The sequence below is a fragment of the Microcebus murinus genome, chromosome 21 (assembly GCF_040939455.1).
Source record: "Microcebus murinus isolate Inina chromosome 21, M.murinus_Inina_mat1.0, whole genome shotgun sequence".
Classification (NCBI taxonomy): domain Eukaryota; kingdom Metazoa; phylum Chordata; class Mammalia; order Primates; family Cheirogaleidae; genus Microcebus; species Microcebus murinus.
In genome coordinates this window covers 38,510,904-38,531,936 of record NC_134124.1, presented here as the reverse complement: position 1 = coordinate 38,531,936, position 21,033 = coordinate 38,510,904, and the positions used below count along the sequence as shown (strand labels likewise).

Genomic DNA, 21,033 nt, shown 5'->3' with positions numbered 1-21,033 from the left:
AGTGTTGGCTGTCCCAGGGCTCTGGGAGTCTGCCGCAGGCCTTCCTGGCATCCGTGGAGTGTCTGTGTCACTCCCCCACATGCTGGAAAGATAGGGCCCTGCATGCCTTGGTGCCATGCCAGCGCGTGGGCTGCAGCAGGACAGAGGTCACTAGGCAGAGCTGGCATCAGCTCCCGGGGATGCTGGAGAGCCTTGGGAACCCAGGCAGGTACCCAGAAGCAGAGCTGGAGTCCAGCCAAGCCCAGGTGGGCAGGCAGGACTCAAAGGTCAGATGAGGTGGTGGGGAGAATCAGAGAAGGCAGGAAAGCTCTGAGGGGTTGGTCTTGACAGTCGAAGCAAACTGAAGAACCGAAGAAGGGTGAGGACAGCAGGGTACCATGGAGAAAGCACTGGGCAAGGAAAAAACCCCAGGGCTCTCCCCGTGCAGCCCCTCCAGCTGGGATATGGAAGCCTATACCTGCCTTTGCTTCTCTAGCCTCAGTCTCCCCATTTGTCAAGTGAAACAGCTGGTCTAGAGACTTCTAATGTCCTCTTCAAACATAATCGTAGGGGATTGAGAGCTCATGAACCATCTTTGCAGCCTTAGAGCTCTAGAGTCACCAATTGTGTGTCACGAGAAGGGGCGACCTGGGAATTCCAATGTTTTCCAGCATTTCAAAAATAACAAAATTATATCCTTTTGTACCCACAAAAGGACCACAACAGATGATCACTTAAAGGCAGTTTGATAGTGGAGTTTGGGAAGAAATGTAAGAAAGGGATATTCTTTATGGTACAAAGTTCAAGGAGCTAATCAAATTCAACCCTCTCATTTTATATATGGAAAGAATGAGGTCTGGAGAGGAGTAATCATTTGCCTAAGGACAGCTAGAAAATTAAGAGGTAGAACAAGCACTAAAAGACTCCAGTTTTCTAATAACCCAGTTCTGAGCTTCTACTGCCCTGACTCCCTCCTCCCTCACTGGCTCATGGGCCAAAATCCCTCCTAGAGAATGGGACCTGAGCTTTTGGAATATGATGTGGCTTTCTTTTCTCTGATACATAGATTTGACCTGACAGCTTTCCCTTCTAGCAGTTTCTGATGTCGGCAGCTTGGAGTATGAACTAATCCCGTAGCACTAGAGAGAAGATGCTGCATTCCCGCTGCCAGTGCACTGGGGATGGGCGTGTGGGCATGTGCGTGAATGTACTGAGCAGGAAGGTCCTGTGCTTCCTGGGGGAAGGGCACGGTCTCAGCGGACTCTGAAAGGTGGTTACTTGAAGAAGTAGGGAAAGTTATGGATTGGGACTGAAGGGACCTGGCTATGAATCTGGCTCAACTACTGTGTGACCTTGGGCAAGTGACCTCTCTGGGCCTCAGTTTCTTATTTATAAAACAGTGGGGTGGGGAGCCTAGCTGTGCTCCAAAATACTATCAACCCTAACACTGGAAGTCTGTGTACTTTGCCTCTTCCCCATGGAGCTACTCCAGTTTCTTACAGGTGAAGCGTTCTTGGATGAGTAGTAAGTCCCAGAAAGACTGAACCTATCTTGCATATCATGACCATCCAACTCTTCTTGAAGAACAGCTTCAAAACAAACAAACAAACAAACAAAAAAACTGCTTCATTCATAATATGTCCCCCTGCTAAGACTCTGGTGACTTTGTACTGCTTACAGGGAAAAAAAATCCATGGTTCTTTTGCCTGGCATTTGAACTTCCAAGACTTGGCCCACATTACCTATCCAGCTCCATTGCTTGCTGTTGTGGAGATATGCAGATGTTCAGAGTTGGAAACCCAAATTTTAACCCCTGCTTTACCTCTTTACAGCTCTGTGACTTTAGGCAAATTTTCTACCCTCTCTGGGCACCATATGTGAAATGAAGATGATAAAGTATCATCAGTTTGATATGATGATTGAATGAAATACCATTAACATTGAGTAAGGTAATCAATGAATTTTAGCTCACTCTTTCCCTTCCCCAAGTAAAGCATCTGTTCCTTGAGGACAGGATTGTACACTTCTTTGTGCCTAGCACAAAGGCCTCCACAGAGCAAATACTCAATAAATATTTGTTTTTTCTGTCTGTTTCAGAAGTTGTCTTAGATAAGCTAAAATTTTGCTTTTCTTTTGCAGTTTGCCCAGCTGGTGGCCATCTACAAGACTCTGGGAGGAGAAAAGTTCCCACTCATTGAGCAGACATACTACCCCAACCACAAAGAGATGGTAGGTGGCTGAGTGGACACGTTAGTCTCTCAGCTGTTTTCATTCTGCTCTTAGCCACACAGTGACTGTAGGACCCTGATGAGGGCTCAGAATCTCACCCCCAAAGACTCTACTGGGGTGGGACTGCAGAGCTGCTTTGTGGAGTTGGAATGGCTGGATTTTAGCTGACGGCATCTTGTCAAATTCTGGAGACAGAATAGGGAAGAGCAGAAACAAGGGAAGTTTCATCAAGCTTGGGGAGTTTAATCAAGCTGGGAGAGTAACAGACCTCCCAAACAAACCAACAAGAAGATCCCACTGCTTTGGGTTCCAGCCCTAGCTCTGCCATGTGTCATTGGACAAGCTACATTTCGTTACTGTGTGCAGTTCCAATAGGACAATCAAGTGGGCATAATTATCCCCGATCAGGATATCTAATATGGTATGTACAACGTTTAAGTGAGACTAAGTAATACACTTCTGGGACGGTGTGAAGTGACGCATTCCTCAGATGTAAGATGCTGCTCCCTTGGCTTCCTGAAGATCATGATGAGACTGAGTTAATACTATGCCTTCTCTGAACCATCGTAGGATGTCAAAAGGAGCAGAGAGATGAGATGGTTGGTTGTTAAGGAGGCTGTTCCTAATGTTTTTCCTCCTTGACAACCTAGAGCTCAAGTTGCCTTCTTCCTCCCTGTCCCTACACCCTCTGCCCCAGGCTGGTGTTATCAGTGGGTGATCCTGCTTAACTCACCTATGCAGACTCAATGCGACCTGGAACAGAGATGATATTTGTGCCCTTACCCACTCCGTTTGCTAAAAGGGATCTCTATTTGCACCATTTCTCAGAATCAAGAGGCTTCTTCTTACACGTGGTGTATGGCCCTGCTTACCAGCAGACCACATGCAGAAGAACAGCTGTGGGCCTTGAAAAGAACTTTCTCTGTCATCTTGGCCAGAGCTGCCCTGGGGAGAGGCTCTAATTTTAAACCCTTGTCCCTAATCATCCTAGAGGCCAATATCAGGACCTGCCCTTTCATGACAAGCCAGGAAGCCTGGCAGAGGCTGGGGAAGTCTAGAGCTCCTGTTGGAGATCTCAGGGAGCCCAAGACACGGTGAGGGGACTGAGCTGAAGGGTGCAGGGGCTGTTTCCTGCTGTAACGTCTAGTAGGGCTGACCACTGAAAAAATTGCAATAATTGCAAAGTACATTCCCCATCTACCATCCTTCTACCCCAGGGGTCCTTGTGTTATTTCTCTTCTGTTCTTTATCCTGAAATTTGCCCTTAAGAGAGGACTGCTGCTCTGAGGTGTCAAAAGCTGATGAAGGGGGACTTCAGCTCTACAAGAGAAAGGCTTTTTTTGGCTTAAAAAATAAGTTCTACAGTAGGAATTAATTTTAGATTACATTAGAATCTAAAAGAGGCAGAAGAGAAGCCTAATGGGTATCAGTTGAGGGCATTAGGGATAGTTAACCTGGAGAGACAGTACCTATTCTTAGACAGTAGTGTATTCTCGTCCCAAGAGGTGTGCTAACTGGGCAGGCCCCTCTACCAGCCATGGTAGAGGGATTACAGCATGGGGAGGGAGGTTAGACCATTCTAGCTCTCACACTGAACATCCCAGTCCCCCAGGACACTCCCCCAAATGGAGGAAAGTGTGCCAGAGGATTAGAATGAGTTGAGACAGGAGGGGGAGTCGAGCCATAGTATGTTGTCTTTTCATTCCTGCCAATCAGCCTGTTTGTGACACTGTCAACCCATCTTCTGGTATTATACATCTCAAGGATATACCATCTCATATACATAACATTCACCATTTCGCCCCTATCAGATCAGTTAAGGCAAAAGAAAAACATATTTTCCTGGGGATAAAAGTGAATAGTCCTGGCTTTGGAAAACAAACTAAGCCAGAATAAACACTTTCAGTAACATGTACAAGGCTACACTAATGGGGTTTGGGAAGCAGAGGAGATGGGTTGAAGGAAAAGATAGAAAATAGATAGAAAGATAGAAAATTCATGTTGCCTTCCCTAGCCCTTGACAGATTGTGGGCTGGGGTCTTGGACATAAGCTGTAATGTACCCAGCCCTGCCTGCCCCTGGCCAGACTGTGCACTCAGCACTTCACATTGGCTGGCAGCAGTGGGGCAGGTGGTGATGGCCAGAGCTCTGCAGGGAAGGAGAACTGGCTTGACCTCCAGGACTCTTGAAGGGATGTGGTGGTCACTGGTCCTTACTAGGGTTGGATGATGTCAACAAACTCCTTCCTCAGGGGCCGGTGCCCGCGGTACCAGCTGCAGGTGCCATCAACATGCTTCATGCAGACATAATGCTGGGCCTGGTACCCATAGAGCTTTTGTTCCAACAGCCAGTCTGTCCAGAGGCACTCGTTGGGGGCCGAGATGGTACAGGGCACAGCATAGCAGGTGGTGATCTACAGTCATGGCCACACAACATCAAAATGAGTAGGGTGTCCTTTTTCCATTGCTGCCGTTCAGAGTCCTACATATTCTTACAGCCCATCTCATGCCCCCGTCTTATGAAACCTTTCCTAGCCCCCAGCCTCTCCCCTGAATTCCCCTCCCCCGTGCCCTCACGTGCAGTACTGCCTCTCTAACGGCATCTCTGGAGTCAGACAGCTCTGAGGGTCCTTACTCTACTACTGACCTTGGGCAAGTCACTTCACTTCCTAGAGCTTTCATTTCTTCACCTTACAATGGAAGCCTCAATTATTCATGAATTTGTTATGGAGACTAAATTAAATATTCAAAATAAATTGACTATTACAGGGTCTTGCAAAGTATAGATTCTCCTTAAATGGTGGCTGTAATACTGTCATCTCAGTTGGCCTTATATGATGGCCACATTCTCAGCCAAAATGTCAGTACTTTGAGATCAGGGCCTGTGGACTGAGTTCCTTTCCCATCCCTAGCTTTATGCAGTGTCTGACCCACGGCAGATTATCATATAGTAAATGAATAATGCAAGCATGAATGAAGGAGGACATAAAGCATGAGGTCAAAGGCTCATGACCCTTCCCCCATCCCCCCCAGACCTGGGAAGTGGGCATTCCCTTACTTGGCAGCCACAGTTCAGATGGTAGTGATGATTCAGACTTTCCCTCTGCAACAAGGACAGATCCTCCCAGGGCTCGATGTAGTTGCACAGATGGATGAAGACTTTTCCATCGCTGAGGACCTGACCTTCAAGGAGAGCGAGAGGAGAGTCTAGCACTAAGAGTCTGCTTCTGGAGCTCCAGGGGCCCAGGTCCAGAATTGAGCCTCTCTAATGGCGACACGGGGCTCAACAAAGAGACCAGAAAAACCCCTGTAATCTTTATAGCAAAGAGATTAACAGATGGTGTTTGTGCAAGGCAGAGTTGTGGGATCCGGTGCAGGTTGTTTCCTTTAGCACAGTGCAGGGAGAAGAACATGGGCTTCAGAGTCAGACTCTGGGTGGGCCCCCTTCCTTTCCGTCACTTACTTGACATATGATCTTAGGAAGGTCACATAACCTCTCAGTTGGAAGACCAGAATAATAAGGTTGTTGCCAGGATTAAATGAGAAAATATCTGTAAAGTTCCCAGCACAATTGTGGGCCCACAGAAGATGTTCTGTAAATAATAGGACCCTTCCCCTTCCCAACCCTTCCCAGTATGTACAAAGGCCAGTCTCCAGCCCTGTGGATACTTATCTGGCGAGGCTTTTCCTTTCCCCATAGCAAAGTGGCCCTTCCTCACTTATGAAACTCCTTTCACCCTTCAAAGACCTTTCTAGTACCACCTCATCCTCAAAGCCATCCCTGAACACACTAGCCTACACCTCGTTTAGAATCTTGGTCACTCAATCATTTACTCACTGAGTAACTATTATGATTTAATTCCAGGAATGCAGAAATACATAAGACAGGATCTCTGCCCCTAAAGAGCTTAAAAATGAGCGGAGTGGACAGAAGTAGGCAAAAATTACACTACTGTGTGATTATACACAAAATGCAATATGAGAACAAAGGAAAGCAAATTATCTCTTTCTATGGAGGGGATGTGGGGCAAGGAAGGTGTCTCAGAGGAAAGGTGCTTGCACTGGGCCTTGACTGGATAGGTGGAGGTTCACTTGCCAAGCAAGCTGGGGGGAGGGCAGGGACACAGCCCAGCAGCATACCTTCTGCCACTGCAAGTAGTTTAGTTTAGCTCCGGGGGGAGTGAGAGGCTGGGAACTGTCACTGACAAATGGCAGAAGACAAAGCTAGAGAGGGCAGCAGTGTTCTGGTTACAAAGGGCTTTCAACAGCAGGCAGAAGAGCTTATGCCTTCCCCTAAAGGGCCCGGGCACCACAGATGATTTTTCAGTAGACTTGGGTTTTGTCATTTATCCCCACCCTCGACTAGACTTGACCTCCCTGAGGGCAGAGAGTACATCTCGTCCTTCCCCTGATGCACCACGGCAGTGCCCAGCAGAGGGCCAGGTGCACAGAGAGCAGGTGCTTAGGAAGGAGGTGGGATAACAGGATAAAAGAGCTTGACAAGGCCTGGTCTGCCAGTCCTGGGAATGGGAAGGCTCAGTGGCATGCCCTGCCTCTGCCTCTCCCAGCCAGGAGCTCCCCAGCTCAGCGCGATTCCATCTCCTTGGAGCTGGGAAGCCCATCATTGTGGCCTCCAGTGCCTGAGCCTTATCAAGAGCCATGTCTGGACTGTGAACTCTTTGAGGACTGTCGCTTGTTACAGAATCTCCGGTCTCTTGCCCCAAGCTTGGCAGTGAGTAGGTGGACATTCATTGCTGAATGGATGGACAGAGAGTGGAATTACTTCACCTGTTCTCCCCACCTGCTGGGCTTTTTTATTTTCCTTGCTTTCTTTCTAAATATTTTTCATCTGTTAGGGCCAGTGTAGAGCCCACTTATGCAATGAAGCTTCCCTGATTGTTTTACAACCACCGAATACCTCCTTTCCCTGAACTCCAAAATAATTTAGTGTTGTATTCGTTTATGGAGTCATATTTTTATGTAGTTCTTTAACTGTTCTATCCCAACCAATTCAGTATGAAGGAGACCTGCCTGGGCCCAAGAGCACAGTGACAGAGCCGTGTCAGACTCAAGGCTCCTGTGGAAAAGGGCAGAGCTGAACTCATAGGCAGCAGTTTTAGAGGGGCAAATTTTGGCTCAAGATGCCAAAGATCTAAGACCAGTCTAAGCTGTTTGAAAATGGAACCAGCTGCCCTAGACTGAGAGAGCAACCTCTTCTTAAAATAGTGAAACAGTGGCCAACATCACCGTAATGAGGACTTCTACATTGAAAGGGAGGTTACCAAGGCTCCTGCTAACTCAGAGGCTGTCTCACTCACACAGCTCTGTTTTCTGCCTAAGCACGTGCCACCTGGCTCAGCCTGGTGCCCAAGGAAGGCCCTGGTCCTTTCTCACTACCTTCCTGAAGATAGACTCTATTAAGGCCAGTTACTGGTCTTTAACTTACCAGTCAAGAGATACTGTTTCTGGCTGTTGGCTTCTAGTTTCACACCACAGAGGGAAGAGTCAAAAGGTGTATAGATATACTGAACATCCTTGACTTTCTCAAACCCTTTGAACATCTGAAAGGCAATTACAAAAAAGCAATATTGGGTCAGTGAGTGTACTTTGTATAGTAAGCAAAAACTTCTCATTTCTCAGCCTAAAAATTTAAGCAAAAGTCTAGTTCAGGATTTGGTGCACACAGATGGCCCCACTGGGTTATTTCTATCTTTAAAAAACCAAAGTCTAAACCTTGGTTTATTCCAGTGAGAGGGGGATTACCTCCAGTGGCCCCCATGCATAGGCAGCTATAGGACTGGATGGATGGTGAGGCCCTACCCTGTCCCTTGGATTCTGTGGGCCTTGACCCCATCCAGGTCCACTTTAGCATCCAGACCCAAGGATCACCCAGCCAGGTCCCCTGAAATCTGCCAGCCCCACCCCTCCCAGACACAGACCCCATTCCCTCCACCAGCCCAAGGGGGTAAACACACTCTCCTGTTCCCATGTACCTTAATCTGTTTGACTCCATACTGGAGCATTTTTTGAGTGTCAGCAGGATCTGCACTGGCAGGAACTACCTTCTCACTGGAGATTTTGGCCCGAATCACTACATAGGAAGAGAAAAGAAGGAAACTGCAGCAGACTGGGGGGGGGGGGACGACCAATGCATCTGAGATCTGGATGATCTGGGGCCCCTGGAGAATTCTGTAGGGGAACTCTTGGTTGAGGTGTGAGCAGTGCAATGTGTGTGAGAATGGAGACCTGGAAACTCCTCCTGCGCAGTGGCTGCAAGTTCCAAGCCCCTCTGGCCTGCTAGGTCCTACAACCTCTATGCTGTTTCTGCTCTTTGAACCTTTAGTTTGGAGAGCCCTGGTTCTCCACAGCCCTGGGTGCAGTGGGGCAAGGGTGGGAGTCAGGGTAGAGGAGGGAGGAGGAGCCCCTTGAGGGCAGCTGATGTTGGAGCTCAAGGCCTTAGCGCTCTGCCAGAGTGCATATTAGTAAATGTGTATTGAATTCTTAAATGTTCTGACCCTGCACTCAGGTAGTCCATCTCTTGTCATTTGGGCATTAATCAAACACTGTGTATGAAGTTCTTCCTCTGTGGCTGGCCTTGCACTAGCCCTAGGCCCATGGATGTGATTAAGACATGATCCCATCCCACAGAACTCTTGGTCTAGTGCAAGGCACACTTATGAAGAGCAACAGCACAACCCACCAGGAGCGCAGAAACGGAGAGACGCTGTGCTAGCACCCAGGAGTCAGGAAGCCTACAGAGAAGAGGGTGTGTTAGACCTTGAAGGACGAATGGGAGTTTGCGAGGAATTTAAGGGTATGGGGTAAGGCCATTTCAGGCAGAGGGAAAAGAAATGGTAAAAGGTATGTGTTGGGGTCAGGGGATGGTGGCAACATCAGTTACAGGCCTGGACGGACAGGGTGGTTATGATGCAAACCCGCTCCCCGCCCCTCCCCCACCCCCAATCCAGGAGCTCAGAATAACCACCAGATCGCTCAGATGACACCTTGTTCAATGACACTCCGTAGTTGCGGTATGGCAGGCGAGGACTCGCTGTGGAGTTCCCAGATACAATCTTTATTTCCTTACAAAGCAGTCACTTTCTGCGCTTGCAAGGTTGCTATGGCGCCGCCCCTCCATCAGCCCTAGCAGGATTTGAGCTCCTTCCTTTCCCTCAGGACTCCTGTTCTGCAGCTGGCCAGATGCCAGCCCCCCACCACCACCCCCTGCGGTGGACCTCGGACTCACCAAGCGCCGAGCGGCAGACGTGCTGCTGGGGGTGCGCGGGGGCGCAGCTGCACGCCTCCCCTGGCCCCGGGGGCCGCAGCAGCGCCAGCAGCCGCAGCAACAGCGCCCAGCTCGGCGCGGTCCGGGGGCTCCCGGGCATGACACTGCAGAGCCCCGGCCGAGCCTGTGGGGTCTGGCGACCAAACAGCCCCTCCAGGATTCCTTCAGAGCGAGTGCGCCCCTCGCCCCAGGCTTTATGAGGTGGCCCTGGGGCCAATCCCGCCCCATGGGCTCCGCCCTCTCCTGGCGGGAGGCCACCCGGCTGCAGGACCGACCCTCCAGACCGCAAGACTCAGCGAGAGGAAGTGGGAAGCCAGGACTGAGTCCCGGGGCCTCTAAGCCCTGCCCAGAAAATTAAGCGGTCTGGAAGTGGAGGGATGGCGCTGGGAGCGGGATGGTGTCAGGGGAGAAAGACAGAGCGGCAGAGACGAGCGCGCCAGGGACTGCGATTTAGGCAGAAGCAACAGGAGCAAGGAGAGGCAGACACAGAAAGAGTGAGAGGCAGAGTGGAGAGAGGCAGACAGAATTACAACAGGCAAGAGAGACAGTGACAGAGAAGGACGGACCCCTTGCCGAGCAGCACACTAGGAATGAGACAAGCTACTCAGAGCTTCTTTCAGCTGCAGGAAGTGTTTTCAATGCCCTATTTATGAGGCTCCAAAGCAACAGCAAACAGTAATGGAATAGGACAGAGAAAGTTGGGGGGGGGGGTCTTGGCTCTGCTCTGTCGCTGGGGGGTGGGGAGAGATGTCAGAGAAGCAGCCAGTGCTTTAGAAACCCTTTCCCACACCCAGCTGGACTCTGCAGATAGCTGGGGGCAGTGCTCTTGGTGGGGACTCCAAACACAGGGTGTCCCATCCCTTAAGGCAAACCTTGGACCTCAAAGCCTTCTCCAGGCTCTAGGCTACACTGATTCTTAATCCGTGCCTCTGCTTACTAGACTATGCCATGTTATAGAAGGTGGGGTACCTTAGAAAACAAAGAAGCGAGGCATGTGAGGTCACTGCACGGCGACCATAGCTTTGTCTACTGTTTGACAGAGCATGGTATCCAGATCCCAAATCTCCTTGGGATTATTGCTGTGGGATGTTTCCACCCCATGCTGAACTGAAAAGCAGGACACTGTGTTCTGGTTCTGACTGTCAGTAGGTAGCTTCGTGACCTTTGCCTCTCAGGGCCTCAGTTTCTTCTTCATAAAATGGGGTTGAACTGCATGACTTCTAAAGCCCTTTGAAGCTCTTCCCCCTAGCCTTGACTGGCCTAAGCCAAAAATGCTGAAATCCTCAGCCAGACACTCCCAGTATCTGGTCATACCAAGACTCCCAAGGGAGTCTGACTTTTCATCAGGGTCAACATTATTTCCTTCAAAGGACACCTTTCATTTTGGTGGTGGTAGTGATGTTTGAAAGAAGGAAATTGAAAGAGAGCTGAGTCTGACTAAGAAAGGTGAAACATCCAGGCTGGTGGCCCGGCTGGTTTTTCATATAATGTCCAGACCAAGATAGAGTCTGATGTGTTATTTGAAGAGATCTTGAAAAGCATCCAGTTCGATCTCTTCCTCCGACAGATGTGAAGGCCCAGCCTCAGCGAGGTAGAGTGACTTGCAGAAAGTTAGTGGCAGAGAAAATAGAATACGAGTTCCCTGCTGTCCAGTCTGGTTCTCCTTCTACTTCACTCCACAGTATTACTTCTTCCGTCACCATTTTGTAACAGCTTGAAATCCTGCCCTTGGAGGATAATTCTTCTTTTAAGTTTTTATTGTTCCTCTGTTAAAATATGGCTGCCTCAAGGTACCTCTCTTAAAGGATCTCTTTCCAATGATAAACATATTGAATTCTTGTAACAGCTCAGATACAAGAATGGGGCAGAAATAGGCCTTAGCATACAAAGCCGCTTGGTGGTGAGTTTGGGGTGTTGAGTAAACAGGGAAGAATCATTATAGGAAAGCTGGAGCTTTGAAGAGGGTGAGTACTAAGAGGTACATGACAAAAGGGACATAAAGATTCCAAAGATGCATGTGAAAAAATTTGGATTTATTAAGATACAATTTACATACAGTAAAATTCATCCTTCCAGAGATACATTTTTTTTTTAATTCTCTTTGGCTGAGGACCAGTCATGCCCAGGGTTTGTCTAATATAGAGAAGGTTGAAACAGTGAAGTTTAAAGATCTGAGGGTACCTAATAGGAGAACAGGGTTCTTGTAGCTCTGCTACTCCTATCCTGTGTGACCTTGGGAAAGTCACTGTCATTCTAGGGGCCTCAGTTTTTTTTAATCTGTAAAGCAAGTAGATTGTCCTAGTTCTTTAAAAGACTTTCCCAAGGGCGTTCCAAGATACATATTTGTAGGATTCCATAGAGAGACAGACACATACTGACCAATTCCTTTCTCCTCTGCTTTCAGCTGACACTGCCCACGTTCCCTGTGGTGGTGAAGATTGGCCATGCTCACTCTGGCATGGGCAAGGTAAGGCAGAGAGAGGAGCCTGCTGTGCTTTGGGGTTGAACCAAGAAGGACATATTTCAGAGAGAGCCCATTTGTGGACTCTTCTTCCACCACTGTTACTGATAAATTCTTTCCAAGAAGAAGATGATTTGGCCCCTCTGAAGCCATGATTAGTACCAACCAGATCTCTTTCAACGAGCAGAGGCAGGCCACCTGCATGGGCCTTTGGGTCCTTTGCAGCAAGTGGGCCCTGAGCCCTGGGAAGGGAAACTAGGGAGATGAGTCCTCCTGGGGAGATGTGGCACCCAGGTTTGCATCTGGATTGGAAACATCTCGATGGATTTGCAGGCTCAGGGCCTTTGTGACTTCTCAGTGTGTGTATGTGTACTTCTCCCTTTCTCCTTCTCTCCCTTGCTCTAACATTAGGTCAAAGTGGAAAACCACTACGACTTCCAGGACATTGCTAGCGTAGTGGCCCTCACCCAGACTTATGCCACGGCAGAGCCTTTCGTTGACGCCAAGTATGACATCCGGGTCCAGAAGATTGGCAACAACTACAAGGCTTACATGTGAGTAGGGGGTGGGGTCCCAGCAGATACTTCCACTTCCTCCTCAGCCACAGTGGGGAAGCTGAGCCTCCAGGTAGCAGGCAGTTCTCAGTTTAACCTTGTCTGGCCCGTGAGGCAGATGTCAGAGAGAGGGTCCCACTTCAGTCAGGAATTCTTAACACAGGTTAAGTTGGAGGAAGGGGTCTACAAACTAAGATAAGAAATAATGTCAATATTCATTTTCACTACTCCCTAAGTAATTTAGCCTTCTCTTCAGTTATGAACAGAGACAACAGACTACAGTAGTTGCAGCAGCAGCACATAGGACTTGTCATAAAGGTAATCACAGATACTCTTGTGTCCCACTACAATTATCTCTACATACCAGTTAGTCTCCTCACTACTTAAAGATCATGGTAGTTATTAGACCTGCCACTACTATTATTTAGAAAGAAATACATATTTTACTAATCACAGATTTAATATGTTTGACGGCTCTAATTGAGCACCTCTGTGATGCTATGTGCTTTTATTTTATACAGTTACACATCTTACATGCTGTATACAACGGAAGGAGTCCATAGGCTTCACCAGATTTCCAAAGCACAGAAAAAGTTGAGAAACTCCTGCTGTAAATGTCTGGCCCTCACAATGCTACAGAGCATTAAAAGCCTAGTGGTTATGAAAGTAGATGACTTCTCCATGTAACTGTGCCTGTTTGCCCGAATGGGAAGTTGAAGGTTTCCTCCACTAGAATGTAGTAAAAGAAACAGTTTCAAGACTACTTGACCTTCCATTATATATATAAGAATGCAAATGGTTTACAATTCCAATTTTGGATATATTAATACCCAACATTTTTTTTAAAAGTAGTATTTTCTTTACAAAGAGAGAACATTAATATATGAATTTAACCTTTGCCACTCAAGACTTTAGCAGCCTTCAAGGTTGAGCAGCCTTCCTTCTTACTCATCCGTTTCTGTTTTTCTTCCCTCATCTCTCTTTTCTGGACCTATGCTCTGCACCTCTGGAGTTATGTAGGCTCCCCCTCTCTGCGTTCCTTTCCCACACCAGCCCGCACACACCTCTAGTCCAGGCCTTTCTGCCTGTGTGTTTTGTGTTGCCCTCGTCCTCCAGACTCTAAATCCTTGTGGGTGAGAACTGAGGACTCGTCCCTGCAGCTTCACTACCTTGTATAGCAGCAGGCACATAGTAGGTGCCCAGTAAGTATTCAGGGAAGAACCTTTGTAGAGAACTGGACATAGAATTTTTTAATCTTTATTCACTAGATTCCTACCTTTTTTAAAAAATAGGCTTTTTAGTACAGTTTCATTTTTTAAATTTATTGATTTCAAAATGTTGAGGGGCCTAATATTGATTTCAAAATGTTAAGGGGCCTAATTTGAAAAAGTGTATAATTTTATATTTATAGTCTTCCTGCTTCCAGAAAAGAATTTAGGATTGCTTTAAAAATATGCACAAAGTAAGACAGAATAATTTAAAACCATTATAAAAACTCACTACAAGAAAGCAGAAACATATACTTTTTCCAGACACCCAAGAAAGCAGATTTCCTGTTTTTTAATTTTAAATAAACATAAAACAGTGGAGTAAGAGTGTCTTGATCTTCAAAAGGAGATGATACCAGGTGAGGATTGGTGGCTGACACCTGTAATCTTAGCCCCTGGAAGGTCAAGGTGGGAGGATTGCATGGAGCCAGAAGTTTGAGACCAGCCTGAGCAAGAGCAAGACTCTGTCTCTACAAAAAGTAGAAAAATTAGCTGGGTGTGGGGGTGCACAGCTATAGTCCTAGCTACTTGGGAGGTTGAGGCAGGAGGATTGCTTGAGCCCAGGAGTTTGAGGTTGTAGTCAGCTGTGACAATGCAATTGCGCTCCAGCTCAGATGACAAAGCAAGATCTAGGGTTTCCAAAAAAATTTTTAATGAAGCATAAGAAAAGAGAATTCCAAAACATTGCTGAAGGGTGGGTGACCAGAGAAGGTTTAGATAACATTTACCTAACTTTTTTATTTGCAAGGGATCATTAGTTATTTGGAGGAATGTTTAAGCCCTCTCAGCTTTTCTCCACCACACCTCTTCCTCAAACTTGTGGCTATGTCCCTGCTCTCAGTAGAAGAGACTGACTTAGCAATAGCAAGATAAGGTTTGGGATTTTTCCCGTCTCCCTGAGCAATCACCTTGGAGATCCTGAGAAAGCCATATTTGGTAGAAAGAAGGTGCTGTTCCTGCCTCCATCACAGGAGGCAATAATGTGGTCCCTCTGCGGAGGTCCATGACCTCTGAGTCCAGAGAGGCAGTCATGCTGTCATTGAGTGGCCTCTCAGTGTCCCCTCTGCTCCCACATGCCCCAGGTCACCTAGCCTGTATGGATCTGTCCCTACATCCCATTGTTAAAAAGGGTGTGAGGTGTTAGGGAACTTTGCCAACTTTAAAGTGCTATGCAAATGTAAGGGCCATTAACATTATTCACTCAAAAAGGATCTTAGCCTACAAACTAACTTCAACAAAATTATGCAATGTTTTTACTAATATCTTGCTTGTTGACAAAGTCATAGTGGTCATAGGACTGGCTTGAAACCAGTTATATGGGATTCGATTCCTTCCCTTCTTATTTTAAGCTTTAACCTATGCATGGCCTTCTAATGTATGATACGGCGGTGGGCAGCCAGGAAGTCATTCAAGATTTGTAGTGGAAAGTTCTGCTACTGAGACTTCTCGTTTTGTAGCGAAGGCTTTTCAGATTATGAAAATTATTAATGTTACTGCTGTTAATGAAATAAATGAGCCTATAGATAAGAAGGCCTTTCACATTGTATATGCATCAGGGTAGTAGGAGTATCAGCATGGCATTCCCGACGAATCAAGGAAATGTTGTGGAAAGAAAGTTAGTGCTGACAAATATAATTGTAAACTGGATTTTGCCTCACGTTGAATTGAGTATGTAAACTGAAAATAGTGAGAATCAGTGAACACATTCAAACTTTGTGAGACTCCATTATGCATCATAGCTCTATGCTGGGGACATGAAATTGAGTGACTCTCTCTCCCTCCTTGAGGAGTCTGGTCACGGGGACACATTTGTAAACCATCACTGTTAGAAGGTAGAGTAATTTTTAGTATGATTCTGTATTTGTGTTGCTACTCAGGTTTTACCAGCCACTCAGGCTTCTTTGTGCGTTAGGTAGTGGGGTGTGGGGGAAAGCACCTCGCACCGAGGGAACAATGATTCTTGGATTTTTATCTCATCTGCTTTGAGTAGACATGCAATCTTGGACAAGTCATCCAAGCTTCCTGAGCAGTGCTCTCCTTGCCTGTAAAGCGAGGATTCCAGCCTGCTCACAGCAGGGGCCTTGAAATGAGGGTTTGGTAAGGAAGGCACCTTGGAAAGCAGTCAGCGCTGCCCCGCGTTGAGGATGTCATTACCCTGTCAGTTGACTTGCTGGGCTGCCTCGTGGCTCTGAAAAACTAGCACATAACTGGGTTTCTCTGTGCCTGAAATCAGATTTCTGGGGAGAACCCTCCTGGAAACTAGCACACCCTCCCTCCAAACAGTGCTGAGTGATGAGGACAGCACTTGCAGAGCTCTGTCAACAGTCTGAGCAGGGCTTTTCTGTGCCCTCGGCCATCCCCTTCCTCCTGACTGTGTCTGGGTGAAGACTAATAATTAAAAAGATACATTTGGGGTGTCTTGCAGTTCATTTAAGCCTGTATCAATTGGTCTTCCTCACAGCCCTGTGTTTACAGATGTGACAGGCTCGGAGAGATGATTTGCCCAGCCAGTCACCCAGCCAGTCAAGAGCAAATCCAGAATGAGAAACCAGGTCATACACCTCCTATTTGGTCCAAGACTGGTTGACTGGTAACACATGCTCATAGATGGAAGGTGCAGTGGGTACAGCAGAGAAGAAGAGGCTGATGGCATCAAGCCATCAGATAAGGCAGTTTGAGCCCAGAGAGGTTAACTGACTTGCCCAGAATCACATGGCTAATACTGCAGTGGCCCTCAGAAATTAACTGTTGAATAAATGAATGAGTGAGTCAATAAGGAAGACATTGGAAGATATTCATAAGAACCCTGTAGGAGTTCCCAGGATCGATGGAAATTCCAGCTTGGAATGTATCAAGTCATTGCAGATACTGAGTGGGTAGGTTTTGGGGAATACAGAGCAATATATACCCTCAGTGGTTTACAGATTTGTGGACAAATCTTAGCTTAAGACTTAGCTCCAAAACCTAAAGTAAAAAGTAGATGTAGGATTGACAGTAAGGTACAAGCAAATTCCCACAGGGCTTCTAAGGAGAGCAAGAGCTCATCTGATTGAAAGATCAGGGCAGGCTTCTTGAGCCAGAGCTGTCTGGGCAGGACCCTTGTAGAGAGGAGAAGAGAATTACAGATTTGGCAGAGGCAGCCAGGCTCAAGGCTCAGCATGACAGACCCCTGGACTATTTGTGGGAGAAGCAGGTGCAGAGAGCAACAGTGAGCTAAAATTCTGTAAAGTTTCATGCCCTCCTCTTGCTGATATGGCTCACTGCCTATATCCTATCCTGGTGGGACCTCATTGCAGGAGGACATCGATCTCAGGAAACTGGAAGACGAACACTGGCTCTGCAATGCTGGAGCAAATCGCCATGTCAGACAGGTGAGTGAGAGAAGGAGTCCAGTTCCCAGCCTAGGTAGAGGGAAGGTAACTTAGATGAAGAGGTGTAAGTAAGGAGCCTAAAGGGAGCCTCTAAGCAGACAGGACAGATAAAACACAAAGGCCCAAGTAGCCAGGTAACAAGATGAGGCAGGACTGGGTCATGTGCTTTATGGAGATAACAACTGTACATACCATGGAAGCTCCAAGAAAGGAGTGGTTAGCATGGGCTGAAATAGCCCAGGAAGGCCTCCTAGGGGCAGTAAGACCTGCTCTGGGCTGCAAAGATGGGTAGGGTCTGGAGAGCAGAGGAGGGAGGGTACTGTAGATAAGTGCTTGATAGGAGGGCCTGGGGGCAGGGGGATGGTGGGAAGGAGGGAGGAGCTAGGAGAGCCTGACTGCAGGCAGGCTTGCCCTCAGTGCATGCCCCAGCCTCAGGATACCTTCCCATCACCTCCAGGTACAAGCTGTGGGTGGACACCTGCTCTGAGATGTTTGGTGGCCTGGACATCTGTGCTGTCAAAGCTGTACATGGCAAAGATGGGAAAGACTACATTTTTGAGGTAAGTCTGGCCCAAGTAGAATCTCAGTAAGAGATAACCCCCAAGGCAGGAGGCCAAGCTCTTGGCTTGAGAACCATGTGGGCAGTCCAGACTGCCTTTATGTTGGAGTCTTCCGTGCCATGTGAATATTCCAGATGGCAGATCAGTGAATCTACATGGCAAGATCAGTGGAAAATTAGTGTTTCCAACCTGCTGGGCTGACCCACACCACTCTGGACCTGGGTTCCTGGGGTCCCAGCCTAGTGCCATTCCCCTGGGAAGACTGCAGTGATTTACCACTCGCCATCTCAGAAAGCAGCCCTTGGGAGTCATTCAGTCCAACCTGCTCATTTTACAGGTGAGAAAACTGAGGCCTAACTCCATGAGCCTGTGCCCCGGGCCACAGAGTAAAGCTGCGTCTCTGCCTTGGCACCAGCATGCAGGAGATTCTCCTTAGCGTCTTGCTGAGCCTTGGAGACACTTTGCTCAGCCTGACCCTCCAACACAACTTGGCTGACTCTGCTTTCCTGTATTAAAAGGAAAGCCAGTGACAGTATGAATCCCTCACACGCACTCCTGCCCAACCTGCCTGGGAGCAGGAAAGGCTCCTTGCTAGCATAGCAGTCGGTATCAAGAGCCCAAAGTGGGCTTCAGTTTCAGAATCTACCCCCTGTCCTGCTTGGCATGTAACCCTCTGGGTGGCCAGACCTCCCCTCTCTGGGTGGGCCTCAGTTTTCTCGTCCACAAATGAGAGAGTTGGGTTGCAGAGTCTGTGATCTATGCCTAGTAAGACAGACACCTCCTAAAGGAGGAAAACATTGATTCAAACCTTGAGATACAGGAAGAATCAGGATTGTTGGCCAAAAGAGATGGGATCCCAGGTTAGGAACAAAGGCAGGAATCTGGTCATTTAATGAGCAGAGCATGTTTGGAGACTGGGATTGTGTGGGTGAAAAGTCACAGAGATGAAAACTAACCCGAACCTTAAAGGAATGCCCTTCACATCTACCTGCTCCCCTGCATGAAAATTTCTGAGCCCCGGGTCTCTACCCCATCCTTGCTCTCTACCTCTTCCTACTATTGCTGCAGCCAGCAGTCTTCCAGTCCCACTGAGTCCTGGCCTTCGTGAAGGTTAGGGGGAAGGGCCCAAGGCAGAGGTTTGCATGGGGGATAGAGGTCCTATTTCTGCAAATGAACATGCTTCCAGCTGAAAACAAGAACGCCTATTTCATCTCTAACCTATCTCTGCTGGCTTGAATCCTACCCATTCTGAAAGACTGTACCAGGCCTTGTATGTTTCCAGACCTCTCTCCTCACCTGGGACACATCTTCCACCAGGTCATGGACTGTAGCATGCCGCTGATTGGGGAGCACCAGGTGGAGGACAGGCAACTCATCACCGAACTAGTCATCACCAAGATGAACCAGCTGCTGTCCAGGACTCCTGCCCTGTCTCCTCAGAGACCCTTAGCCACCCAGCAGCCACAGGTAAGCAGTGAGAAGAGACATAGCAGAGCCGAGAACCACCCCTCAGCATACCACTCTAGACATTGGTTTCTCTAGGATGGAGTAGAGGTCAGATGCCCACAGGCCTCCGTGGGATCTGAGGAGTCCTCCCTCGCCTCTGGAGGCCTGATTCCCCCACCCCCACTTAGAGGGGCCTTCTCATCAGCAATCTGTGATATCAGTGCCAGAGCTGTGCAGAGGGGGACCACTGGCACTCTCCCCTCTGAACCTGAAGTCTCCAGGGAGCCACAGCCAACTTCCCCTGGGATTCAGGATACTCCCATTTTTAACTAGGACGTCTTGGAGGAAGCGTCAGATCACTCACTAGCTGTTCACTGTGAGGGGGTCTGCTGCATTTGGAAAGAAAGAAGGGTGTTTCTGAGAAATATGCCAGGCTGGAAATAGGGGAGAGTCAGGTCCCTCATTCTGGGAGGGAGTGACAATGCAAACACAAACTAGGAATTGATTTTCCTTCCTAAGAGAGAGGAGCGGCTTTCTTCAAGTGGCTGTGGCACACAACCAGCGCCAGGCATACTCATGCCAGCGGCGTCCCAGTTGCGGGTCTAGCAGGTGGCTGTGGTACACAACCAGCGCCAGGCATGCTCATGCCAGCGGCGTCCCAGTTGCGGGTCTAGCAGGTGGCTGTGGCACACAACCAGCGCCAGGCATGCTCATGCCAGCGGCGTCCCAGTTGCGGGTCTAGCAGGTGGCTGTGGTACACAACCAGCGCCAGGCATGCTCATGCCAGCGGCGTCCCAGTTGCGGGTCTAGCAGGAAACCCACACGGAGATTTCTGTGGAACATGAGGCCCTGTGGCTCTAGAACGAGCCCAGGACAGGCAGGACCCTGGGCCTGAGGGTCTTTAGTCCCACTAAAGAGGAATCTCGTTTTTCAAAGATATCCCCAAACTCTTCTCTCCACTGAACTTCTGTATAATGAGTTGGCAAGAACTTGGGACAATGAATCAAAGAATTGAGTCCTGGTTTAGTTCTTCTCTAAACAGCTGTGTAGCTCTAGGGGAAGTTAATAGCCTTTCTTGGGCTCAAGTTTTATTATTTGTAAATGGGAATTTTCTCAGAAATCTTTCCTTCAAAATCCAACTTCAAACAATTAGGGAGGTAGAGCAGAATAGGGATTCAGAGTGTGGGCCTTGATGTGAGAACTACCCAAGTCTGAATCCTAGACCCTCCATCCGTTGGCTTCGTGACCAGTACCTGTGAGGTAGGTACTATCGAGATAACCATAGTGCCTCTCTCACAGGGTTGCTAATGAGAATAAAATGAAGTAAACAGCCTAATTGGATTCTAGAAATTCTTCAGTAAGAAAAAAGAAAATGCAGATAGCCTTACACTAGATGGGCAGAGGGGAAAAAAAAAAAACAGTATAAGGCAGTCTGGATGATTTAGGATAGAAGCAAATTATCCTACTACATTCTTCTCATCATTCGAATATCACAGAACCATAGCACGGATTTATTGATATGCATAATAATGAACCTGAATCATCCAGAAAGGGTTTCATCTTAGGCAGTATTCCATATTCTGTATAAGAAATCTAGAAACAATGCATAAGAAATATTTCTCCAATAATTGATCAAAATAAAACAGTGTGACAAGTGGTAAGTCCCTGGATCTCAGTTTCCCCACCTATGAGATGATATCTAAATACCTTTTATGCTCAAAAAAATTCCTTCGAGTAGAATGCTTCCATCTTCACTGATGCTGGGTACATGGGACCTTCTGGGCTGATAAATGTCGGCCCTGACTCTTTTTGGTTGTCTGAGTTGAGAGTAGCCCTGTGTGGTGGGTGGTATCATACAGTAGCTCTGATGAGTGTTTCACA

General features: G+C 47.8%; 2 protein-coding genes across 4 annotated transcripts in view; one reads left to right on the top strand and one right to left on the bottom strand.

Moving 5' to 3' along the window:
• The window catches only part of SYN2 (synapsin II), a 168,440-nt gene that overhangs the window by 128,937 nt on the left and 18,470 nt on the right, over nt 1-21,033 (top strand). For all 3 annotated transcript variants that reach the window (XM_012785264.3, XM_075996327.1, XM_075996326.1), the window contains exons 5-10: nt 2,119-2,208; nt 11,897-11,959; nt 12,365-12,507; nt 17,072-17,146; nt 17,604-17,706; nt 19,024-19,173. In XM_012785264.3, the coding sequence (XP_012640718.3) occupies nt 2,119-2,208; nt 11,897-11,959; nt 12,365-12,507; nt 17,072-17,146; nt 17,604-17,706; nt 19,024-19,173 (624 nt within the window). The remainder of the gene's footprint in view (nt 1-2,118; nt 2,209-11,896; nt 11,960-12,364; nt 12,508-17,071; nt 17,147-17,603; nt 17,707-19,023; nt 19,174-21,033) is intronic.
• Nucleotides 2,431-9,688, bottom strand: TIMP4 (TIMP metallopeptidase inhibitor 4). The gene is made up of 5 exons (XM_012785265.2): nt 9,454-9,688; nt 8,201-8,298; nt 7,654-7,768; nt 5,266-5,390; nt 2,431-4,621 (listed from the first exon to the last, which is right to left on the bottom strand). Exons 1-5 carry the CDS (start codon nt 9,590-9,592, stop codon nt 4,424-4,426), a joined length of 675 nt encoding a protein of 224 aa, XP_012640719.1. The 5' UTR covers nt 9,593-9,688; the 3' UTR covers nt 2,431-4,423.